The sequence below is a fragment of the Phoxinus phoxinus genome, assembly GCF_949152265.1.
Source record: "Phoxinus phoxinus genome assembly, chromosome: 7".
NCBI lineage: Eukaryota > Metazoa > Chordata > Actinopteri > Cypriniformes > Leuciscidae > Phoxinus > Phoxinus phoxinus.
The window spans coordinates 38,279,823-38,299,864 of NC_136882.1; the positions used below are offsets into that span (position 1 = coordinate 38,279,823).

General features: G+C 41.1%; 1 protein-coding gene across 1 annotated transcript in view; it reads right to left on the minus strand.

The window, feature by feature from the left end:
• The window catches only part of LOC307001236 (transient receptor potential cation channel subfamily M member 2-like), a 132,195-nt gene that overhangs the window by 48,829 nt on the left and 63,324 nt on the right, over window positions 1–20,042 (minus strand). Inside the window, exons 11-14 of the mRNA XM_079617459.1 lie at window positions 19,306–19,608; window positions 17,394–17,564; window positions 12,631–12,766; window positions 5,484–5,629 (exon numbers count right to left, since the gene is read on the minus strand). Of these exons, the coding sequence (XP_079473585.1) occupies window positions 5,484–5,629; window positions 12,631–12,766; window positions 17,394–17,564; window positions 19,306–19,608 (756 nt within the window). The remainder of the gene's footprint in view (window positions 1–5,483; window positions 5,630–12,630; window positions 12,767–17,393; window positions 17,565–19,305; window positions 19,609–20,042) is intronic.

The following is a 20,042-nucleotide window of genomic DNA, read 5'->3' on the forward strand; positions in this document are numbered from 1 at the left end:
AAGGGGTTGGTCTGAAGTAGCTTCATTATTCATAGGTGTGGTTTGGGCGTAACGTGAAATAAACCAATCAGAGCGTCCTCTCACATTCCCTTTAAGAGCTGGCGCGCTTGTTCCATGGCGGATTGCTATTATAACGGCGGATTTGCCGGCGCACGCCAGGAGCAGTTCACATCCGAGGAGGCCGACGTTCTCGTCAGGGCCGTAAAACACAGAGAAGTGATATTGGGGATGATGGGAGAAACCCACCCAAATTAGCTTCGGTTAAACAGACGTATAATTTGGGTAAATGTGTAGCCTAATCTAGATTTTTATTTTTATTTTTATCTAGATAGATCTTTTTCACATCTTCACGGACACAACAATGATTTCCCTCGTGTGTTAATATTTTTCCTTGTAATAATGTATGATTTGCAAAAATGAAAACTGCTGCATCTGTTTATATTAGAGAATCAAAGTGGATGCGCGTTAACATTATGGCCAAGCACGCACGCGCCCTTAAAATACCATATCACTAACGCGCAACGCGCCACTGTCTTTAGACTGTTTTTTTCCTGGTCAGTGGCGGAATTGCTTTCTAAAACTGGAAAATAGCACCATTGAAGTTTTGCGCCGGAACACGCCTTCTCTTTGCGCTGAACCGCCCCCGCGAGCGCAAGTTCATTTCCTAATTTACCGACGTGCGTCTGTGGAGGGAAAAGTCCGCTGTGCGCGGGTGCAAAATAGGAATGATACATGCGTCGGTGTTCAAAGTCAATTGCGCTGGGTGCAAGATAGGGCCCTTAGTGCACATGAATTACTTACCTTACTCATTCATGTTAAGCTTAACTATTAAACATGACTGCGAAAAAGATAAATTTGCAATCATAAAACAACTTTTTTTTTAATATAAATATAAAATGAACAATAAAAATGTTATATAAAATTATAATTATACTAATATACTATAATGTACTAATTATACTAAAATTATAAAAGACTACTAATAATAATTTGCAACCATTAAGACCACAAAAATATTTATATAAATATAATTACATAAATAAGAAAAAACTAAAATTTGTATCATATTAATAACAATAAGTTGTTATTATCGTTGTTGTACAAATTGCTCTTTTTTTTAACCTGTGCAATATATTATATTATAATTTATATTATACTATTTTTATGAAAGATTAAATAAGAATAATAACAATAATTTGCAACCATTAGGACCACATCACAATTTTTTTTAATACAATATATAACGTACTCGGTTACTAACGTAACCTCAGTTCTCTCTAGAAGAGGAACGAGTACTGCGTCGAAGACGCTACGGGAAAGATTCTTTCTCGAGATATTGAAGCCTAAAAAATTAATCCTTAATTTTGTATTAATGTAAAACGCATTTCTGCAGCATACAGCCTTAGGCGGACAGCTTGCGCGCCTATTGGCTGCTCTGCCAGAAAAGCAGCACCCTATGCGAGGCCTCAAGTGACACTTGACCCAATGAGCCGTCCAGCCGTCACGTCCAGCCGAAACAGGCGTGGCCTAGGCTATAAATACTCGAGCGTAGCTGCTCCAAACTGATTTTCGCCACTGAAGCGACGCAGAGTGGGCATGCACGGCACTGAGACGCAGTACTCGTTCCTCTTCTAGAGAGAACCGAGGTTACGTTAGTAACAGAGTACGTTCTCTTACGAGAGTTCTCTCGTACTGCGTCGAAGACACTGCGGGAACCCCATGTAAAACGCAGTGCGTGCTCGGATCCAGCACAGACTTCCAAGAGCGCGCGCCCAGGGCATGCAAGTGCCTACACACAACAACTCACAGAGAGTTTTATAAGGAGAGCGGCTAGAATAGCATCATCCCTTTAAAATAGCATATATATGTAATAAATAGATATATATGGCGGGTCATAGCAGCTCATGGGACATAGTTGTCAGTGAGTGATGCTTAAACATAAGGTGATCTGGGCCGCGATGCGGGGCAGGGACACCATTTGAGTCTCTTAGACCGAGAGCAGTTTAGCCTGCAACGCGGGAACCTCTAGGTTATAGAACCTTATAAATGTAGACGGGGAGGCCCTGCCTGCCGCCGTACAAATATCTTGCAACGAGATTCCACTGTACCAGGCCCACGAAGAGGCCATGCCCCTCGTAGAGTGTGCTCTGATGCCCAGTGGGCATGTTAAACCTTCTGATGCGTATGCCGATTCTGTTATCCGGGAGTGACGAGCGGTGACGCGAGGCCAAGATGGCGACGGCCGGCTCCGCCCACTTTAGGCTTCAAAAATGCTCTTCAGAAACCTACGGGTGATGTCACGGACAGTACGTCCATATTTTTTTACAGTCTATGGTGCAGACCCTGTGTTGAACGGGGTTGTGCTTGTGTGTACGAATGGGCACTGGGTGGGCATTACAGTTACACACAAAAAAAAAAAAAAAAAAAAAACTCTCCTTTACCCTTCCTTGTTTTGGCTTATGCTACTCTGAGCAATGCCAGAGCTTTGTATTTTGAGCACTTCTTGCGTTATTTTTGCCTCTTCACGATGACTCGCTTGCTGTAGTCCTCAGTTGTAAGACGCTTTGGATAAAAACGTCTGCTAAATGTAAATGTAAACCATCGGCCTTGGCCGGAACACCAGAAATAAAACTCTTTTTTGGATTTATTTGGGTCGCCGTGAAAACGGCGTTTGTGTGCAGGCAAACGGGCTTTACCGCCGGTTTGTTGGCTGCAGTATACACTGGTACAAACACTATTGCTGGGGCTGTACGAGCGGGAATCTTGGGTGGAAGTCCGGCCGCAGCGGGACCCGAACACCGTCTTTTTCCTAGTCGGGCTAGGATGGCGCCGAGGCCTCGGGCTTGATTGAGATCTTAGGCCGAGGCCCACGCGGCGGCGGGCGGCATCCGGCAGAGCGAGACCGTGGTCTCTCTCGGGCCTGCTGCTGCTGGGTTGCCGCGGCGGGCGCGGGGCGCTGCTGAGCTCGAACAGGCGGCTGTTTAGGGCGGCCTGTTGCGGAGCTGGAGCGCTTGGGCAGGAAATGTCTCATGGCTTGTGGCCAGGGTCCGAAATTAACTTTTTGGCTCACCTGCCACGGGGACTGGTAGATGAAAAAATCTACCAGCCAAGCATATTTTTTACCGGCCAAAATAATAAACAGCCTTTTTGTGTCACATATACATTAATTTCAGTACATTTAATTGAGATAATAAGGTATTATGTTGAATACAAACATAAAAAATTGTCCAGAGCAAAATTTGAAATGTAGGCTATAATAATAATAATAATAAAAAAATGTTTTACACACACACACACTCTCTCTCTCTCTCTCTCGCTCTCTCGCTCTCTCTCTCTCGTTTTTATGTTGAAAGGAATGGCTACTGTCCATTTGCACACACATTTCTGTCATTTTCTATCTGAAGCTATTGCCTGCAACATTGAAAACTCCGGTCTCTTGTGTTTAGCGCGAAAGCTCACGTGATTGCCGCCGGACAGTCGTGCCGTGTACCAGCTGCTTTGACGCGATTATCAGTTTAACTGACTCGTAACGTGTGCAATATCTCACGACCTCCCGAGTGTCCGAACATTTTATTTTATTATTTACTCGCTAAACGGAAAATCTACCAGCATTTGGCGCTTGGCTGGTGTTAATTTCGGATGCTGAAGACAGCGCTTAGGAGACGGTGAAGCCTTTATACTTTCGCCTGTCTCCACTGAGAGAGAGAGAGAGAGCGCGCGCGCGCGACGTTGATCGCGCCCGGGCCTTTCTCGTCCAGCTTGCGGAGGAGGTTAGCCTGGTGGATCTGAAGCACCGCCATGGTATGCTACGCCGATGCAGCTTGTCCAGCGGCGGAGTAAACACGGCCGTTCAAAGCTGACGAAGTGCGGCAGGCTTTCGACGGTAGGACTCCCTTAGCCCGCCGTCCAGCAGAGGGTGGGTAAAGGTGAGCCGCTACGGCCTCCTCGACCAGAGGAAGAGCGTGGTAGCCTCTGTCTCGAGCTCCGTCCACAATGAAGAATGCTAACGAGGCAGAAGTACGTACTCTGGCTGAGAATGGTGCTTTCCAGGACTTCACCACTTCTTCGTGAAGCTCAGGAAGAAATGGGGCGTGCCTGGAGGGCGGCGAAGCGCGGTCTCCGGAGAGGAAGCAGCCATCCAGCCGGTTAAATGCAGGCTCTTCGGGCGTCGACCAATCGAGGCCGAGGCTCGACATGGCCTGTGAGAGCAGACGCATCAGCTCTGCCTCGATGCTAACTTTCCCTCCTTGACGTTCCGGAACGGCGGGGGAGGGGAAGTCCACAGAGCTCGCCCATCCCTCGCTCCCCGAAGCGAGGAGAGAACAGCAGTCGTCTTCCCCCTCAGACGCGGCTCGTTGATCGTCATCCATGACAGACAAAGCGGCGGGCAGCGGCTGTTGTCCGTCAGTGAGCGACTCCAACAAAGCGCACGGAGAAGCTAGCGGCGGCGGAGCAGCTTCGGTGAATGATGCTAGGCGAGTCCGCAGAGTCGCCATAGGCATCATGTCGCAATGATGGCAGCCACCATCACCGAGAGCGATAGCTGCGTGTTCCTCACCCAAGCAGGAAGCACACAGCACGTGGTGGTCCCTGTCAGTGAGTGGGGCTCTGCACGAGCCGCAGGAAGTACGAGGCATCTTTAAAAAGACACTCGTTGCTCTTTTGTGAGGTAAAAAATGTGTGACGCAGCGAACACACACACAAAACACACACAAAGTTAAAAGGATATAATCCACTCCGGATAGCGCTGCAGGGAACGGCTACTGAAGGCGGCGATGATCAGCTGCTTCAGGGAAAGAGCACGTCCTGCAGAGTTGCTTTCTCAGACGGCGGTGGTGGCTTGCTATCCAGATCCAACGATGCGAGAGCTTCGTGAAGTGAAAGAAAATCAGTTTGGAGCAGCTACGCTCGAGTATTTATAGCCTAGGCCACGCGCGCAAGCTGTCCGCCTAAGGCTGTATGCTGCAGAAATGCGTTTTACATTAATACAAAATTAAGGATTAATTTTTTAGGCTTCAATATCTCGAGAAAGAATCTTTCCCGTAGCGTCTTCGACGCAGTACTCATTCCTCTTCTAGAGAGAACTCTCGTAGGAGAACTGCCTAAATAACAATAATGTGCATAATATTAAATAATTTAAAAAAATAAAAAATAATAAGACAATAATGGTTATTTTTATTGTTGTACAAATTGATTTTAATCTATGCAATATAATAATAATAATCGTCATCAATTTATGTAATATTCGTAATAAATAACTGTTCTTTAAAGGTTTAAAAATCATTTATTGTGTCAAAAAACAGAAAAAAATCTGCATATTGGTTATTGAACACTTAAAAAATAGATTTCAGTCATTAAAATCGATATGTTTTATATTCAAGGTGACATTTTTTCAATGTTGAAGTACTTTCTCCTATTCAAGTGTAATAAACTGAGACAGATAATCCATAGATATTTCTGAATATGCCGCTGTGTTTGTTCACCTGCACTCCTGAGTGAGCGACAAATCTTTTATCATCGGCCTCAAAAGCGAGCCACAGACATGTGCTTCTGCCCCACGACGGAGAGATGCGGGTCAGGAGTCTCTGCGCTCGCTGGGCGTCCCAACTGTGACACTCGCTGAAGACACCTGAGGACACACACACACAGGGTTAAACATCACAGCTCAGGTCACAGGATTTAACACTCGCTGAAGACACACACACACACACACACACACACAGACAGGGTTAAACATCACAGCTCAGGTCACAGGATTTAACACTCGCTGAAGACACACACACACACACACACACACAGGGTTGAACATCACAGCTCAGGTCAAAGGATTTAACACTCGCTGAAGACACACACACACACACACACACACACACACACACACACACACACACACACACACACACACACACACACACACACACACACACACAGGGTTAAACATCACAGCTCAGGTCACAGGATTTAACACTCGCTGAAGACACACACACACACACACACACACACACACAGGGTTGAACATCACAGCTCAGGTCACAGGATTTAACACTCGCTGAAGACACACACACACACACACACACACACGGTTAAACATCACAGCTCAGGTCACAGGATTTAACACTCGCTGAAGACACACACACACACACACACATAGGGTTGAACATCACAGCTCAGGTCAAAGGATTTAACACTCGCTGAAGACACACACACACACACACACAGGGTTGAACAGCTCAGGTCAAAAGATTTAACACTCGCTGAAGACACACACACACACACACACACACACACACAGGGTTAAACATCACAGCTCAGGTCAAAGGATTTAATATGGAGTTAATATTGTGCCATCATTAAACAAACATCCAGCATATGATGGCAGAGCTTTCAGTTTATAGATTCCCCAATCCTAGAGAGAGTGGAGTGCTACTAAGTGCTAATGTGGATTTCTGTCTAGATATGTAATGACATTTAGCTAAATAAAAACCTCAAAAAGGTTCATTTTAGATAAAGACAGAAACACTCCTTTTCACTGCTCATTTTCCTCAGCTGTAGGCAAAGGCAAGCATGCGTTTTAAATCAGCTTCTCCCGGGAGACTAGCGCTAAATTAAACCCCTTGCTTAGCGCCATCTACTGTTTTAGAAGAGGAAGTTTAACTGCATTTGTGAGAAAATCTGCCTAGACACATTTGTGAGAAAATCGAGCCGAGTGATCTCATAAAAAAGCCAATTGTATCATAATCATAACAGACAGATATGCATTAGTTTGCACTAGATTTGGTATTTGTTCAAAGGTTACATGCAATTTGTAGGATGGTTTGTATTTATTTGTGAAATATTATCTAGGCTCATTTATTTATATTTGTAAAACACAATACATATTTGTTACTCCACAGCATTTGCGCTCAAATTGACCTTTGTACTTGCACATTGCTTTCTGTTTGTTTGCGAGTCGAGTTTTCCTTTGCAAAGCAGAGTTTGTTGGCAAAATGCTGGATTTGTTTGTTTAATTATGGCACAATATTAACTCCATAGTTTCACACTCGCTGAAGACACACACACACAGGGTTAAACATCACGGATCAGGTCAAAGGATTTAACACTCGCTGAAGACACCTGAGTTCACACACACATTAAACATCACGGCTCAGGGCAAAGGATTTTAATTGATGTTTGTTACACAACATTTGAAAAAAAAATTGTAATATGTTTATTTATGTTAACAAAATATGTGACACAAAACCAGTCATAAGTCGCACGGGTATATCTGTGGCAATAGCCAACTATACATTGCATGGGTCAAAATTATAGATTTTTCTTTTAGGCCAAAAATCTTTTTTATGTATATTAAGTAAAGATCATGTTCCATGAAGATATTTAGTAAATTTCCTACCGTAAATATACAAAACATTTATTTTTGTGAGTGAATGCAGCACAATCGTGAACATAAATGCACAACTTTAAAGGAGATTTTCTCAATGTATTTATTTTTTTGCATCCTCAGATTCCAGATTAGTTGTATCGAGCAAATATTGTCCTATCCTAACAAAGTCAAGTCAAGTCAAGAATATTTGTATAGCGCTTTTCACAATACAGATTGTATCAAAGCAGCTTCACAGTATTAAATTAAAATAATAATAAAACGTCCATGTTTGGTAATGCTAATCAATAGTATTATTCATTGATTAATTAAATTGAACATCCCCAACTGAGCAAGCCAAAGGCAACAGTGGCAAGGAAACGAAAAACTCCATCAGGTGACCCAATGGTGACCTAAAACTCCATCAGGTGACCTAATGGTGACCTAAAACTCCATCAGGTGACCCAATGGTGACCTAAAACTCCATCAGGTGACCTAATGGTGACCTAAAACTCCATCAGGTGACCCAATGGTGACCTAAAACTCCATCAGGTGACCCAATGGTGACCTAAAACTCCATCAGGTGACCTAATGGTGACCTAAAACTCCATCAGGTGACCCAATGGTGACCTAAAACTCCATCAGGTGACCTAATGGTGACCTAAAACTCCATCAGGTGACCCAATGGTGACCTAAAACTCCATCAGGTGACCTAATGGAGAAAAAAAAAAAAAACCTTGGGAGAACCCAGGCTCAGTCGGGGGCCAGTTCTCCTCTGGCGGTTATGAACTAGAGGCCGGATTTAACTGTAAGATTAAAACATTTATATGAATGCCTGGCTGAAGAGATGTGTCTTTAATCTAGTTTTGAACTGGGAGAGCGAGTCTGAACAACGAACAGTATCAGGAAGGCTATTCCAGAGTTTTGGAGCTAATTGTGAAAATGCAAGGGGGGGGGGGGAAAGCAAAATAAACCTAAAATTATCGGGACAGGAGCATGTGTCCAAATTTTAATCTTAACCGTTCTATTTCATCAGATACGATCTGTAAACAGGGCTTTAAGTGTAAAACTGATAGCATATTACGTAGCTTAGCAATGTTTCTAAGGTGGAAAAAGGCAGTTTTTGTAACATATGAAATATGATTTTTAAAAGACAGGTTGCAGTCTAGTATGACACCCAGGTCTTTTACTGTAGAGGATAAAGTAGCAGGACATCCTACTATGTTAAAGTTGTATTGTGAGAGGTTTTGTGGGTGGTTTTTTGAACCGATGAGTAGTACCTCCGTCTTGTCTGGATTTAATAAAATAAAATAAAATACTTTTATATCTTTAACACACTCTGTCAATTTTGATAATTTAGCGTTTTCATCCGGCCGTGATGAAATATATATTTGAGTGTCATCAGCATAACAATGGAAACTAATTCCATGTTTCCTTATAATATTTCCAAGTGGCAGCATATATATTGAGAATAATAGAGGGCCTAGCACAGATCCCTGCGGCACTCCATAGTTTACTGAAGTTATGATCGATTTTTCTCCATTTAAATAGACAAAATGGTAGCGGTCAGATAAGTATGATCTGAACCAGCTTAATGCTTGTCCTTGAACGCCAGTATCATTTTGTTGTCGATCTAAGAGTATTGTGTGATCTATAGTATCGAACGCAGCACTAAGATCGAGTAAAACTAGTATTGAGATACAGCCTTGGTCCGAAGCTAAAAGTAAATCATTAGTAATTTTAACGAGCGCAGTTTCAGTGCTATGGTGCGGCCTGAATCCAGACTGAAACTTTTCATAGATATCGTTTTCTTGCAAAAAAGAGCTCAGTTGAGCGGACACAACTTTTTCTAATATTTTAGACATAAATGGAAGATTTGAAATGGGTCTATAATTTGCTAGATTATGTGGGTCTAATTGTGGTTTCTTAATGAGTGGTTTTATAACTGCCAGTTTAAATGTTTTTGGAACGTGACCTAAAGATAGAGACGAGTTAATGATATTGAGGAGAGGCTCTTCCACTACAGGTAACACTTCTTTCAGTAGTTTAGTTGGTATAGGATCTAATAAGCATGTTGTTGTTTTAGATGAAGTGATACGTTTATTTAGCTCTTTTTGTTCTATAGTTGTAAAGCGCTGTAATTGTTCTTGCGGGGTGATAATTGAGGCTGATTTATAAGGCGCGATTGAAGATTGAATGTTTACAATTGTGGTTCTGATGCTTTCTATTTTCTCAGTGAAGAAGTTCATGAAATCATTACTGCTAAACTGTAACGGGATATTTTGGTCAGGTGACGTCTGTTTATTTATTAGTCTAGCCAGGGTGTTAAATAAAAACCTTGGATTATTTTGGTTGTTTTCTATTAGTTTGCGGAGATGCTCAGCCCTTGCCGCTTTTAGGGCCTTTTTATAACGTGACATACTGTCTTTCCACGCGATTCTAAAGACCTCTAAATTAGTTTGTTTCCATTTACGCTCTGATTTACGGGTTTCTCTCTTTAGAACACGCGTAGTATTGTTGTACCATGGTGCTTTACTTTTCTCTCTGACCTTTTTAATCTAATGGGAGCAACAATATCCAATGTTCTAGAGAGAATGGTGCTCATAGTGCTATTTACTTCCTCTAATTCGTCTGTTTGTTTGGGTTCAGGCAGTAACTGAGACAAATCAGGTAAGCAATTTGAGAAATTATCTATGGTGGATGGAAGGATTGTTCTGCCTGGTCGGTAACGCGGCGCAGCGTGACATAGTACTGTAGTCCGTAATATACAAGTTACCAGGAAGTGGTCACTGACACCATCACTTTGTGGAATGATATCTATATCGGTTGGATCGGTTCCATATGATATAATTAAATCGAGTGTATGATTAAGACGATGAGTTGGTCCGGTGACGTTTTGCTTGACCCCAAAGGAGTTTAATAAATCTGTAAACGCAGCCCCTAACGCATCATTTGAATTATCTACGTGTATGTTAATATCTCCAACAATTAATGCTTTATCGACGTTGACCAATAGATCTGAGAGAAAATCTGCAAACTCTTTTAGGAAATCAGCGTAAGGCCCTGGCGGTCTATATACGGTAGCCAGGGCTAGAGATAGTAGGGATTTTTTTCTTACATCTAGGAGCGTAACATTTAATACAAGTACTTCAAACAAATAAAATTTGTCACCTGTTTTCTGAGTAACATTAAGAATATCTCTATAGATTGTTGCAACACCGCCGCCACGACCAATCAGACGGGGCTCATGCTTATAACAGTATCCTGGTGGAGTGGACTCATTAAGACCGAAATAATCATTTGGTTTAAGCCAGGTTTCAGTAAGGCAAAGTACATCGATGCTATTATCTGTGACTATTTCATTTACAATAACCGCCTTAGGTGTAAGCGACCTAATGTTCAGAAGACCTAGCTTTATAAATTGTTTTTGTTCACTAATAGCGAGATTTTCTGTTTTAATAACAATTCGATTTTTCCTAGATCCTGCAGGCGATGCCGTGCGTACCGTCTCGATCAGGCTCCTGTAATCCTTTTTCAAAACCTCCGTCTGCCGCAGCCTGACGTCGTTCACTCCTGCGTGCAATACGACAGCTCCGGCGCGCTCGTCACTGTTCAAGATCTCGGGTACCCGCGCAGCGATATCAGAAACACGGTCATCAGGAAAGCAGTGGCTACGCACCTTACTTTTACCTGACGTAGCGTGGACGTGCCGAACAATTGAATCGCCGATAATCACAGCATCGCGTTCCATTTCGCGAAGAGGGGAGAAGCGGTTTTGAGTGGAGATCTCGAAAACTGGGAGGGGCGGAGAGATTCTTCGCGTCTTCCGCTGCGAAACAACCCAAGCTTCGTGGTGGCGCGTCGGAGCCGGAGTAAATGAAACCATGGCTGATCGTGGCCTTGGCGCACGGGACCAATGCTGAGAAACACACGGTGTGGACGAAATCGGAGTCTGCGGATTATTAACTGCTTTGTGTGCATCGACACGAGATGTTTCAAGAGCTAAACGCCGGTCTCTTAGCTCGGCTTGTCTCTCTAAAAGGTCAGACTGCACCGCGTGCAGCTCGAATGTGTCCTCACCTGCACCAAAAGGTAACTGTTAGACAACATACATTTGATATATTCGCCATTTAAACAGATGGACAGTAAGTTAGCAACGACGCTACCAGTGATGCTATCAATATGAACGCTAATTTATGACTGAAATCTTGGATAAAATCTGGCTTTTTAATGCTACGGGTGTGATGTAGACGCACGATAGGCGAGAAAATGTTCGTTTGTAAGTGAGTGTAAAGAAGACGCGCTCAGCCGTGACCCACAGGTGTAACGGACCAGTATTGGGTCAATCGGTTTGAGACGCGTCTACTCAACAGTCCGCGTTGTAACTATGACATTTTGAGCAGCAGTGCTTCTCAGTGAGGAAAAGTAGAAAATGTACGTTGTAAGTGAGTTTAAAGAGAGACATCGCGGATTATGAATCAAATCGATGGAGCTCAAACACAAACAACCCATACATCAAAAAGTTTTATGGTCCAGGGACACATGTGTATTCTGGGTGTTATACACAGTTGTATAACATCCTTAGGAATGTTGTACTTCCTTAGGAAAATGAATACTTTTAATGTTTCTTCAGACATGATGACTCTGTTTTATCGTGCTTTTATTGAATCGGTTTTATCTTTCTGCATGGCTGCTTGGTTTGGAAGCCTCTCCCTGACAAATAAAAACAGACTTGGTAGTCTGGTCAGACGAGCAAGATTTCCAGGAGAAGTCAGGCTCAACCAGGGGAGTTATACATAAAACAGGTCCAGAGGAAAGTTAGAGCTATAGCTCATTCACAGAATCATCCCCTTAGAACAGAGTTTGAGCTTTTGCCCTCTGAGCGGCGTTATCGAGTTCCTAGTTGCAGAACAAAGAGGATGTACATATCTTTTATTCCGTCAGCTGTGAGGCACCTTAATGGCACTTAGCACTTTATATTAACTTGCACAACTTGCATTTTTGCACTTGATTGTGTCCTGTACTTTATTTATTTATTTATTAAACATTATGTACATTGGGCGTTAATGTGAATTCCTTCTCTGCTGGTTGGTTTTGTTGGTGAATGTTGTTGTATGTTTATGTGTTTTATGTGGAGAATTTGCTGCAAATCCAATTTCCCCTTGTGGGACAATAAAGGTACTTTGACTTTGACTTTGATGTTGCTCCTGGTACAGTCTGTGAAAACAAATTTCCTCTATTAAGAACAATAAAGAATGAATCTGAAATCATACCGATGGCTTGTTTCTCATAGTGGTTGGCCAGTTCTCTCATTTTTTTTGCCTCTTCGCTATCATCCTCTTTGCTCTCCTGCGCCAGTTTCCTCAAGATCTTACTGGCGGCCAGAGCGGCTGCGATACAGTCTCTGCACTGCAAAAACAACACACACATTCACACACACACATTTGTGAATCTTCAAACTGCAACTACTCTCATGCTATTTAAATACAGAATCAGATTATCTGATTTATTCATGCAATCAGATCAGTATTTACCCGTCACAAAACAACATCTGAATGAATACATTCATGCAAACTACAACCATTAAAATTAGAAAACACTCTCATTGATATAATGTAGTAAAAAAATTATGAACAGAAGCCTTTAATCTATAAATACAAGACGTACAATTACACGCAGGGATTCAAATGAATCTGTGAATTGTTTTTTGTTGTTGTTGTTTTTGAACCAGTTTAATTACATGAATTATCCAAACAAATTATTCAATAAATTAATGGTCAAAGAGGAATAACAATGCAATATATATTATATAATTTAGTTTTAATTGTTCTTTCATGGTCTAAAGATTATGTATTTTTGTGTCAGAAAACACAAACAAAACAATTCAAAATTGGTTGTGTGTTTTGGTTATTGGACACTTAAAAACCTAAAATATAATCTGTATAAACAATAACAAAATATTTCACTTTAAATTCCAAACTACAAATAAACTACAATTATTAGATGAAATCCTTAGAAATGGCCTTGATTAAAAACAAACTGAAATAAGTATAAGAAGAATTAAAATGACTAAAACTAAAATAAATCAAAAAGAACAAATATAAAAAAATATAAAGCAATATTAGAAATATAAAAAACTAAAATGAACAAACATGACAAAAGCACAACAAAATGACAAAAACAAAATATGACGCTCTTTTAAAATCAATAAATATTATAATAGTAGTACATTTTAATAAATAATAATAAAATAATAGTAATACGTTTTCCAAAAAGTAGAGTACTACTTTGTGACCCTGGTTTACAAAACCAGTCACATGTCACACGGGTATATTTGTGGCATTGTATGGGTCAAAATGATCCATTTTTCTTTTATGTAAAAAATCATTATTAAGTAAAGATCATGTTCCATGAAGATATTCAGTAAATTTCGTACCGTAAATATATAAAACATGTATTTTTGTGAGTGAATGCAGCACAATCGTGAACATAAATGCACAACTTTAAAGGAAAATTTCTCAATGTTTAGATTTATTTGCTCCTCAGATTCCAGATTTTCATATAGTTGTATCTCGACCAAATATTGTTCTATCCTAACAAACCATACATCAACGGAAAGTGATCAGGTGATGTAGAAGAAAAAAAATGTAATTACCCATGTGACTGGTTTTGTGGTCCAAGGTCAAATTTTATTTTGAGATTTTAACATTTAGATTTATACATGTATGATTATATGTATTTCACAGCTTCAGCAAAATATCAGTAATATTTCTATGTTGGAAGCCACAAAGTCAAAAATGACACCAGGTAATTTAAAGAGTAAGTTCAACCAAAATTTCAAATTCTGTCATTAATTATTCACCATCAAGTTGTTCCAAATAAGACTTTCCTTCATCTTCGGATCACAAATGAAGATCTTTATGATGAAATCTGAGACCTTTCTGTCCTTCTATTGAAAGCTACGCAACTTCCAATTTGATGCTTCAAAAAGTTCATAAAGAGATCGTAAAACTAATCCATATGAATTGTGCAGTTTGGTCAAAAGTTTCTAAAGAGACGTGATCGCTTTATATGATGAACGGATTGCATTTAGTGTCATACTTTGCATCAGCAGGCCTACTATAATTTGTTTTGGATAAAAAGCATAGAAAATCTTTTCTCAAATGTGTCCAAACGTTCTCTCTTAATTATTCTCTGGTGGTGTTATGAGAGCTTTCACTAGCGGTCTTTTGTATTGATTACAGATTCTGTCTGCATTCCGCATCCATCTTGCTTCTCTATCCATAACTCTTCAACAGCGTATAACGGTAATATGCAACACAATCTCATGACAATTTGTATTTACGTTTTGCAGAATTGGTGGCTTATGTGTATAAACTCGTATAATTTCATTCATTAAAGTTTTTGTACTGTCGGTTTACACCCCAGTGATGGTAATGTTTAGGGGTGGATGTCATGCTTACTTTTTTTTCCAATAATTGTATGTTTTAATAGTATATGACCTTCACTCATTGTGCCCAGGCGCGCGGGAAGTCATTTTCGACAGGGGGTGCTGGCGGCGGGGTGGGGATACTGACACACAATCAAAGACAGTACAGTTTATTCCCCGTGCTATACAGTTCTGCAGGCAGGGGCGTTTGTTTATAATACAGGGTTGGTCGTTAGGCAGCTTAGGGGGGTTCGGGGGCATGCTCCCGCGAGAAATTTTGGATTTCTCGGACCTACATATGTGCATTTTAAGGTGTTTGAAGGCCAAAAAATTGGAACACAATAGAAGCAAATAATGAATAAAAATAAATTTATTTGTATTATGTACAAACTTTTGTTTCGTCATGTTTTCATAGCTCAATAGCGTTTCGGTGTGCTCAGATGTGCGCGCGCTGCGGTCGCTAGGAAACATGCACAGAGGCGCGCGGACATGGATTTCTGTCGCGCAGGAATGTTTATTTTAAAACAACCACAAGTAGATTAAGTGTTCATAAACCGCATAACGGCCAAAAAAAGGCCTAAGTGCCACAAAGTAACAGACTATGCAAATCTGTCTTATCCGAGGGACATTCTTAAACGCTTAACGATCCTTTATATAAATCTGGGCCTGCATGGCGGCAGGAAAAAGACGCAGAGATGTAAGACACCGTGTCTCTACCTTACGATGATTTCGGTACACCAAAGGTACCGGGAAGTTCGCCGGCGGGAACTACAGTAGCTTGTCCTGCTCGTAGTAGTTGCTCAACTTGTGTGTGGGCCGTGAGTGTGCGTGCTGCGTAGGCGCGTCAAGGCACATCTGATTGGCTAATACTACACACTGAAGATAAATTAAATAATTTTTTATTAAATAATAACTAAAATGATCCATCTCTTCATCCCACACACCAAACGTGACATACAAAATGTCGTGGAACAGAAACAACAACCAGAAATATTTATAAGCAATCATTTTATTGTCATCACAGTTTGCCAAAGGGGGTGCTGCAGCGCCAACAGGGGGTCCCCTAGTTCCCGCGTCCATGATTGTGCCCTATTTTAACGATCTGAAACGCAAGTATCAAACGCGAAACGCAAGTAACTTTGGGGGCGGATCTAAAATGTGTTGTTCTGAAGTCGCTACATTATTCATAGGTGTGGTTTGGGCGTAACATGCAATAAACCAATCAGAGCATCTTCTCACATTCCCTTTAATCTGCTTGTTCCACGGCGGATCGCTATTATAACGGCGGATTTGCCGGCGCACGCCAGGAGCGATTCACAGCCGAGGAGAGCGACGCTCTCGTCAGGGCCGTAAAACACAGAGAAGTGACATTGTATGAGGATGATGGAGAAACCCACCCAAATTAAGTATAATAATATGGGTAAATGTGTAATCTAGATTTATGCCTATTTTTTTCACATCTTCATGGACACAACAATGATTTCCCTCGTGTGTTAATATTTTCCTTGTAATAATGTATGATTTGCAAAAATGAAAACGGCAGCGTCTAGAAAACTGCAGCGTTTAGATTAGAGAATCAAAGTGTTGCGCGTTGTACATAATGTACATAATCACACGCTACATAATGGCCAAGCATGCGCCCTTAAAATAGCATATGACTAACACGCAACGCACCACTGTCTTTAGTCTAGGTTTTTCCTGGTCAGTGACGGAATTGTTTTCTGAAACTGCAAAATAGCGCCAGGGAACGTTTGCGCCGGATCACGCCTCCTCTTTTCGCTGGACTTGAGGGAAAAGTCCGCTGTGCGCGGGTGCAAAATAGGAATGATACATGCGTCGGTGTACAAAGTCAATTGCGCTGGGTGCAAGATAGGGCCCTTAGATTTATACATTTAAGATTATATGTATTTCACAGCTTCAGCTAAATATCAGCTTCTATCACCAAATTGAAGCAGAAAAAAAGGTGAATATAAAGCTCAAGCCAAGAGTTTTGGGGTCTTATTACGTCACGTCTTGATTATTGTAATTCGTTATACGGTTTCATTTCTAAGGCCCAAATGCCCGTCTCCAGTTGATTCAAAATGCTGCCTCAAGATTTCTTCTGAAAGAGAAAAACAGGGACCACGCCACTCCACCTTCACTGGCTGCCAGTGCAATTTAGAATACATTTTAAAATTCTATTATTTGTTTTTAAATCATTGCACAATCAAGCACCTGGCTACCTATCTGACCTGCTGCATCAGTATATCCCCTCTAAGCCTAAGATCTGGAGACCAGAATCTTATTTTAATTCCACATTCTAGACTTAAACGTAGAGGTTCCTTTTCGGTAATCGGTCCGCGTCTCTGGAACGATTTGCTAGTGGAAATTCGAATGGCTCCGAGTTTGACCATTTTTAAGTCTCTTTTAAAAACCCATCTGTTCTCTTTGGCATACTAGGTTTTTATTCACTGCCTAATATAATTTAGTTTTAATTGTCTGTCTGTTTTAATTATTTTATAATGCTGTTCTTTTAATGTGAAGCACTTTGGTCAGTCTGTGGCTGTTTTAAATGTGCTATATAAATAAAGCGAACTTGAACTTGAAGAGTTTGTCTCAGTGCTGTACCTGCTCCCAGCCGATCTCTGCCAGTTCTCTGTTATTCTGTACAACAGCCCAGAGGAAGAGATCCCGTTTCGGGTCCGAAACCGTGAGCGTGGTCGGGTCTTCCCCAGAAGACGGCAGATCCATCGAGCCTTTGGACGGCACCTGAGAGATGCAGCGGTGGCAGGGGCGGATCTAGAAAAAAAATCATGAGGTGGCAAGCAGGGTCAGGGATAATTTCTGGGGTGGCGAATGTTTATAGCGGGGGTACGCAAGTTTTGCTTGATCGCAAGGCAATTTTTCCGTTTAGGTGAAGGCTGAGCCTCCCAAACTTATATAGAAAAGTAGCATTGTCCATATTATAAGTAGTTTTTTTTAAAACTCAGATAAAATTGTAACTTTTGTAAAAAAAAAAAAAAATCATCTTGGGAGCCACAGGAGTTGGTACCTGGCTCCTTATTTAGCTATAAAGTTATTATAATTCTTTGTCCTGTAAAAAAGTACTAACTGAGAGTGAGCCTCTGTAAGCACCCAAGTAGCTTCTAGAGCAGATGTGAGACATCACATTTGTTAAACAGACCAAAAGAACGATTAAATTAATCAGGTTTTGAAGATCTGGATTGCAACTAGCCTAGTCCTTGAAACAATGCATTTATAAAGTGCCAGGTTGATGACTACACTAGAATTTAGACAGTTCCAGACAAGGACAAAACCTGGAAGACTTTTCCAAACCAGGACTAAACATGGAATGCACCACTAGGTATAATCTAAAATGAATCGGTTCAAATGAATCATTAGTTCGCGAATTGGACGTGTCATGCGCGTTGTGTGATTATCCCAGCAGAAGGACATTGACATCCAATATTTCTGTCAACACAGAAAACATTTCATCACTGGATATTTTTCTCCCGTTTAATTAAAGTGTTATTTTATGTCAGCTGAATGTCCAGAACGCTTTTCAGAGAAGATAAGGCAACTTATTTAGCACAATTCACACCCATCGGTAATTCAGAAAAAAAAAAAAAAAATCTCCGAATGCTCCACATGAAACTTTGGTCTTCCGACCTTTTACCACCGTGTCGATTTATTTTGATTAATATGTGCGAGGGAGAGAAAGCAAGACAGCGCTTAGTTTGGAGATGGTGAATTGTTTACACTTTCGCCTGGCTCCGAAGAGAGAGAGAGTGCGCGCGCGCGACCGTCTCTCTCTCTCTCTCTCTGCTTGTTCTTGCAGTTAAACATGCGCCCTGTCACAAGCGCGGCAGTTCATCTACATTACTCACCGATCAAATAAGACTTTGGCGGGACAAAATTTCACTTTGGCCGGCGCTAAAACAAGTTCAATGCAGGAAAATTCATGCGTGAATTTAACTGAGTTAGTAGCCGGACTGGCTGACATCAATGGGGTGGCAGTTGGGGTGGCAAGACCTTTACTAGGGGTGGCAGCTGCCACCCCGTGCCACCCCAGTAGATCCGCCCTGCAATGAATAAAACAGCCAGACTCTTTTCATTACAGTCAAACTAGGATTAAAGCTTTATAGTTTGGTAATTTTTCACCTCGGAAATAAGTATTATTAAATTATATTTTGTATAAAGAAAAGAAGCCTACTTTAGGATCTTCGAGATTGTTTGCATTGTGACCATATTTCCATGCCAATTAACAACCCAGTTTCTTCTTATCATTATCAATTAAAAATAAGTTGAAGTACTCAAATTACACAAACTAAAACTGAATAAATATTAATTAAAGCTAAATATACATTAGTCAACATTTGAAGTGGATCAAAAAAGTAAATTAACATTTTAATTAAAACTGAAAAAAATTACATTAAAATGTTGATACATACTATAATAGTATATAAGAAATGCTAAAATAACACTGTACTGTACTTTCCCCCTGTCTTTGTTGCTGAGGTGTTTTCTGTCATAAACTTACCGTTAAACGGACATCATCTTTGGTTTTCTTGTCGCGTGAAGAGACGTATAACGGTTGAGTAAAACTTCCCAGCAGGTGGCGCACTTCTTCAGACACGTGAGTCAAGGTAATTTTGTCACCCTTGGCCCGTTTTTCAAGCTTGCGCCGGAAGAAGCAGGCGGGTTGTTCTGCGTAGAGCTCACAGAGCATCTCCTCTTCTTTCAGAAACTCACGCACACACACTCCATTCCCCAGCAACAGCCGCACAAACTCAGGTTTGTCGCCGACCAGCGCAGAAAACATGGCCGAATACAGATCACGGGACTGAGACGGGAAAGATATCAACAAATCATGACAAACCCAACATAATAAACATTCAATGAGAGTGAGACTCCCACAGGCACTATTTGAACAGTTTTTCTTTAAATAATGAGTTGCATGCAAAAGTTTGTGAAGCCCTGACCAAACAAGTGAAAAGACGTTAAAGTGCCCCTATTATGCTTTTTTGGATATGTAGTGTAATATAGCTCTTTGAATGTAAAAGGCCAGCAAAGTTTCAAAGATCAAATTGCAGGTAAATTTAGTTTTTGTCTCCTAAAGAAAGAATCGGTTCTGAACTGCCTGAAATGAGTCGTCATCAGTAATTACGGTCTCACTTCCTGCTGAACCTACTTATGCTTGTAACAAATTTGCATAATGCCAGCCTATGGTCTTCATTGGCTGCCCACAAACAACGTCTACTTTGACTTTGGTTTGTG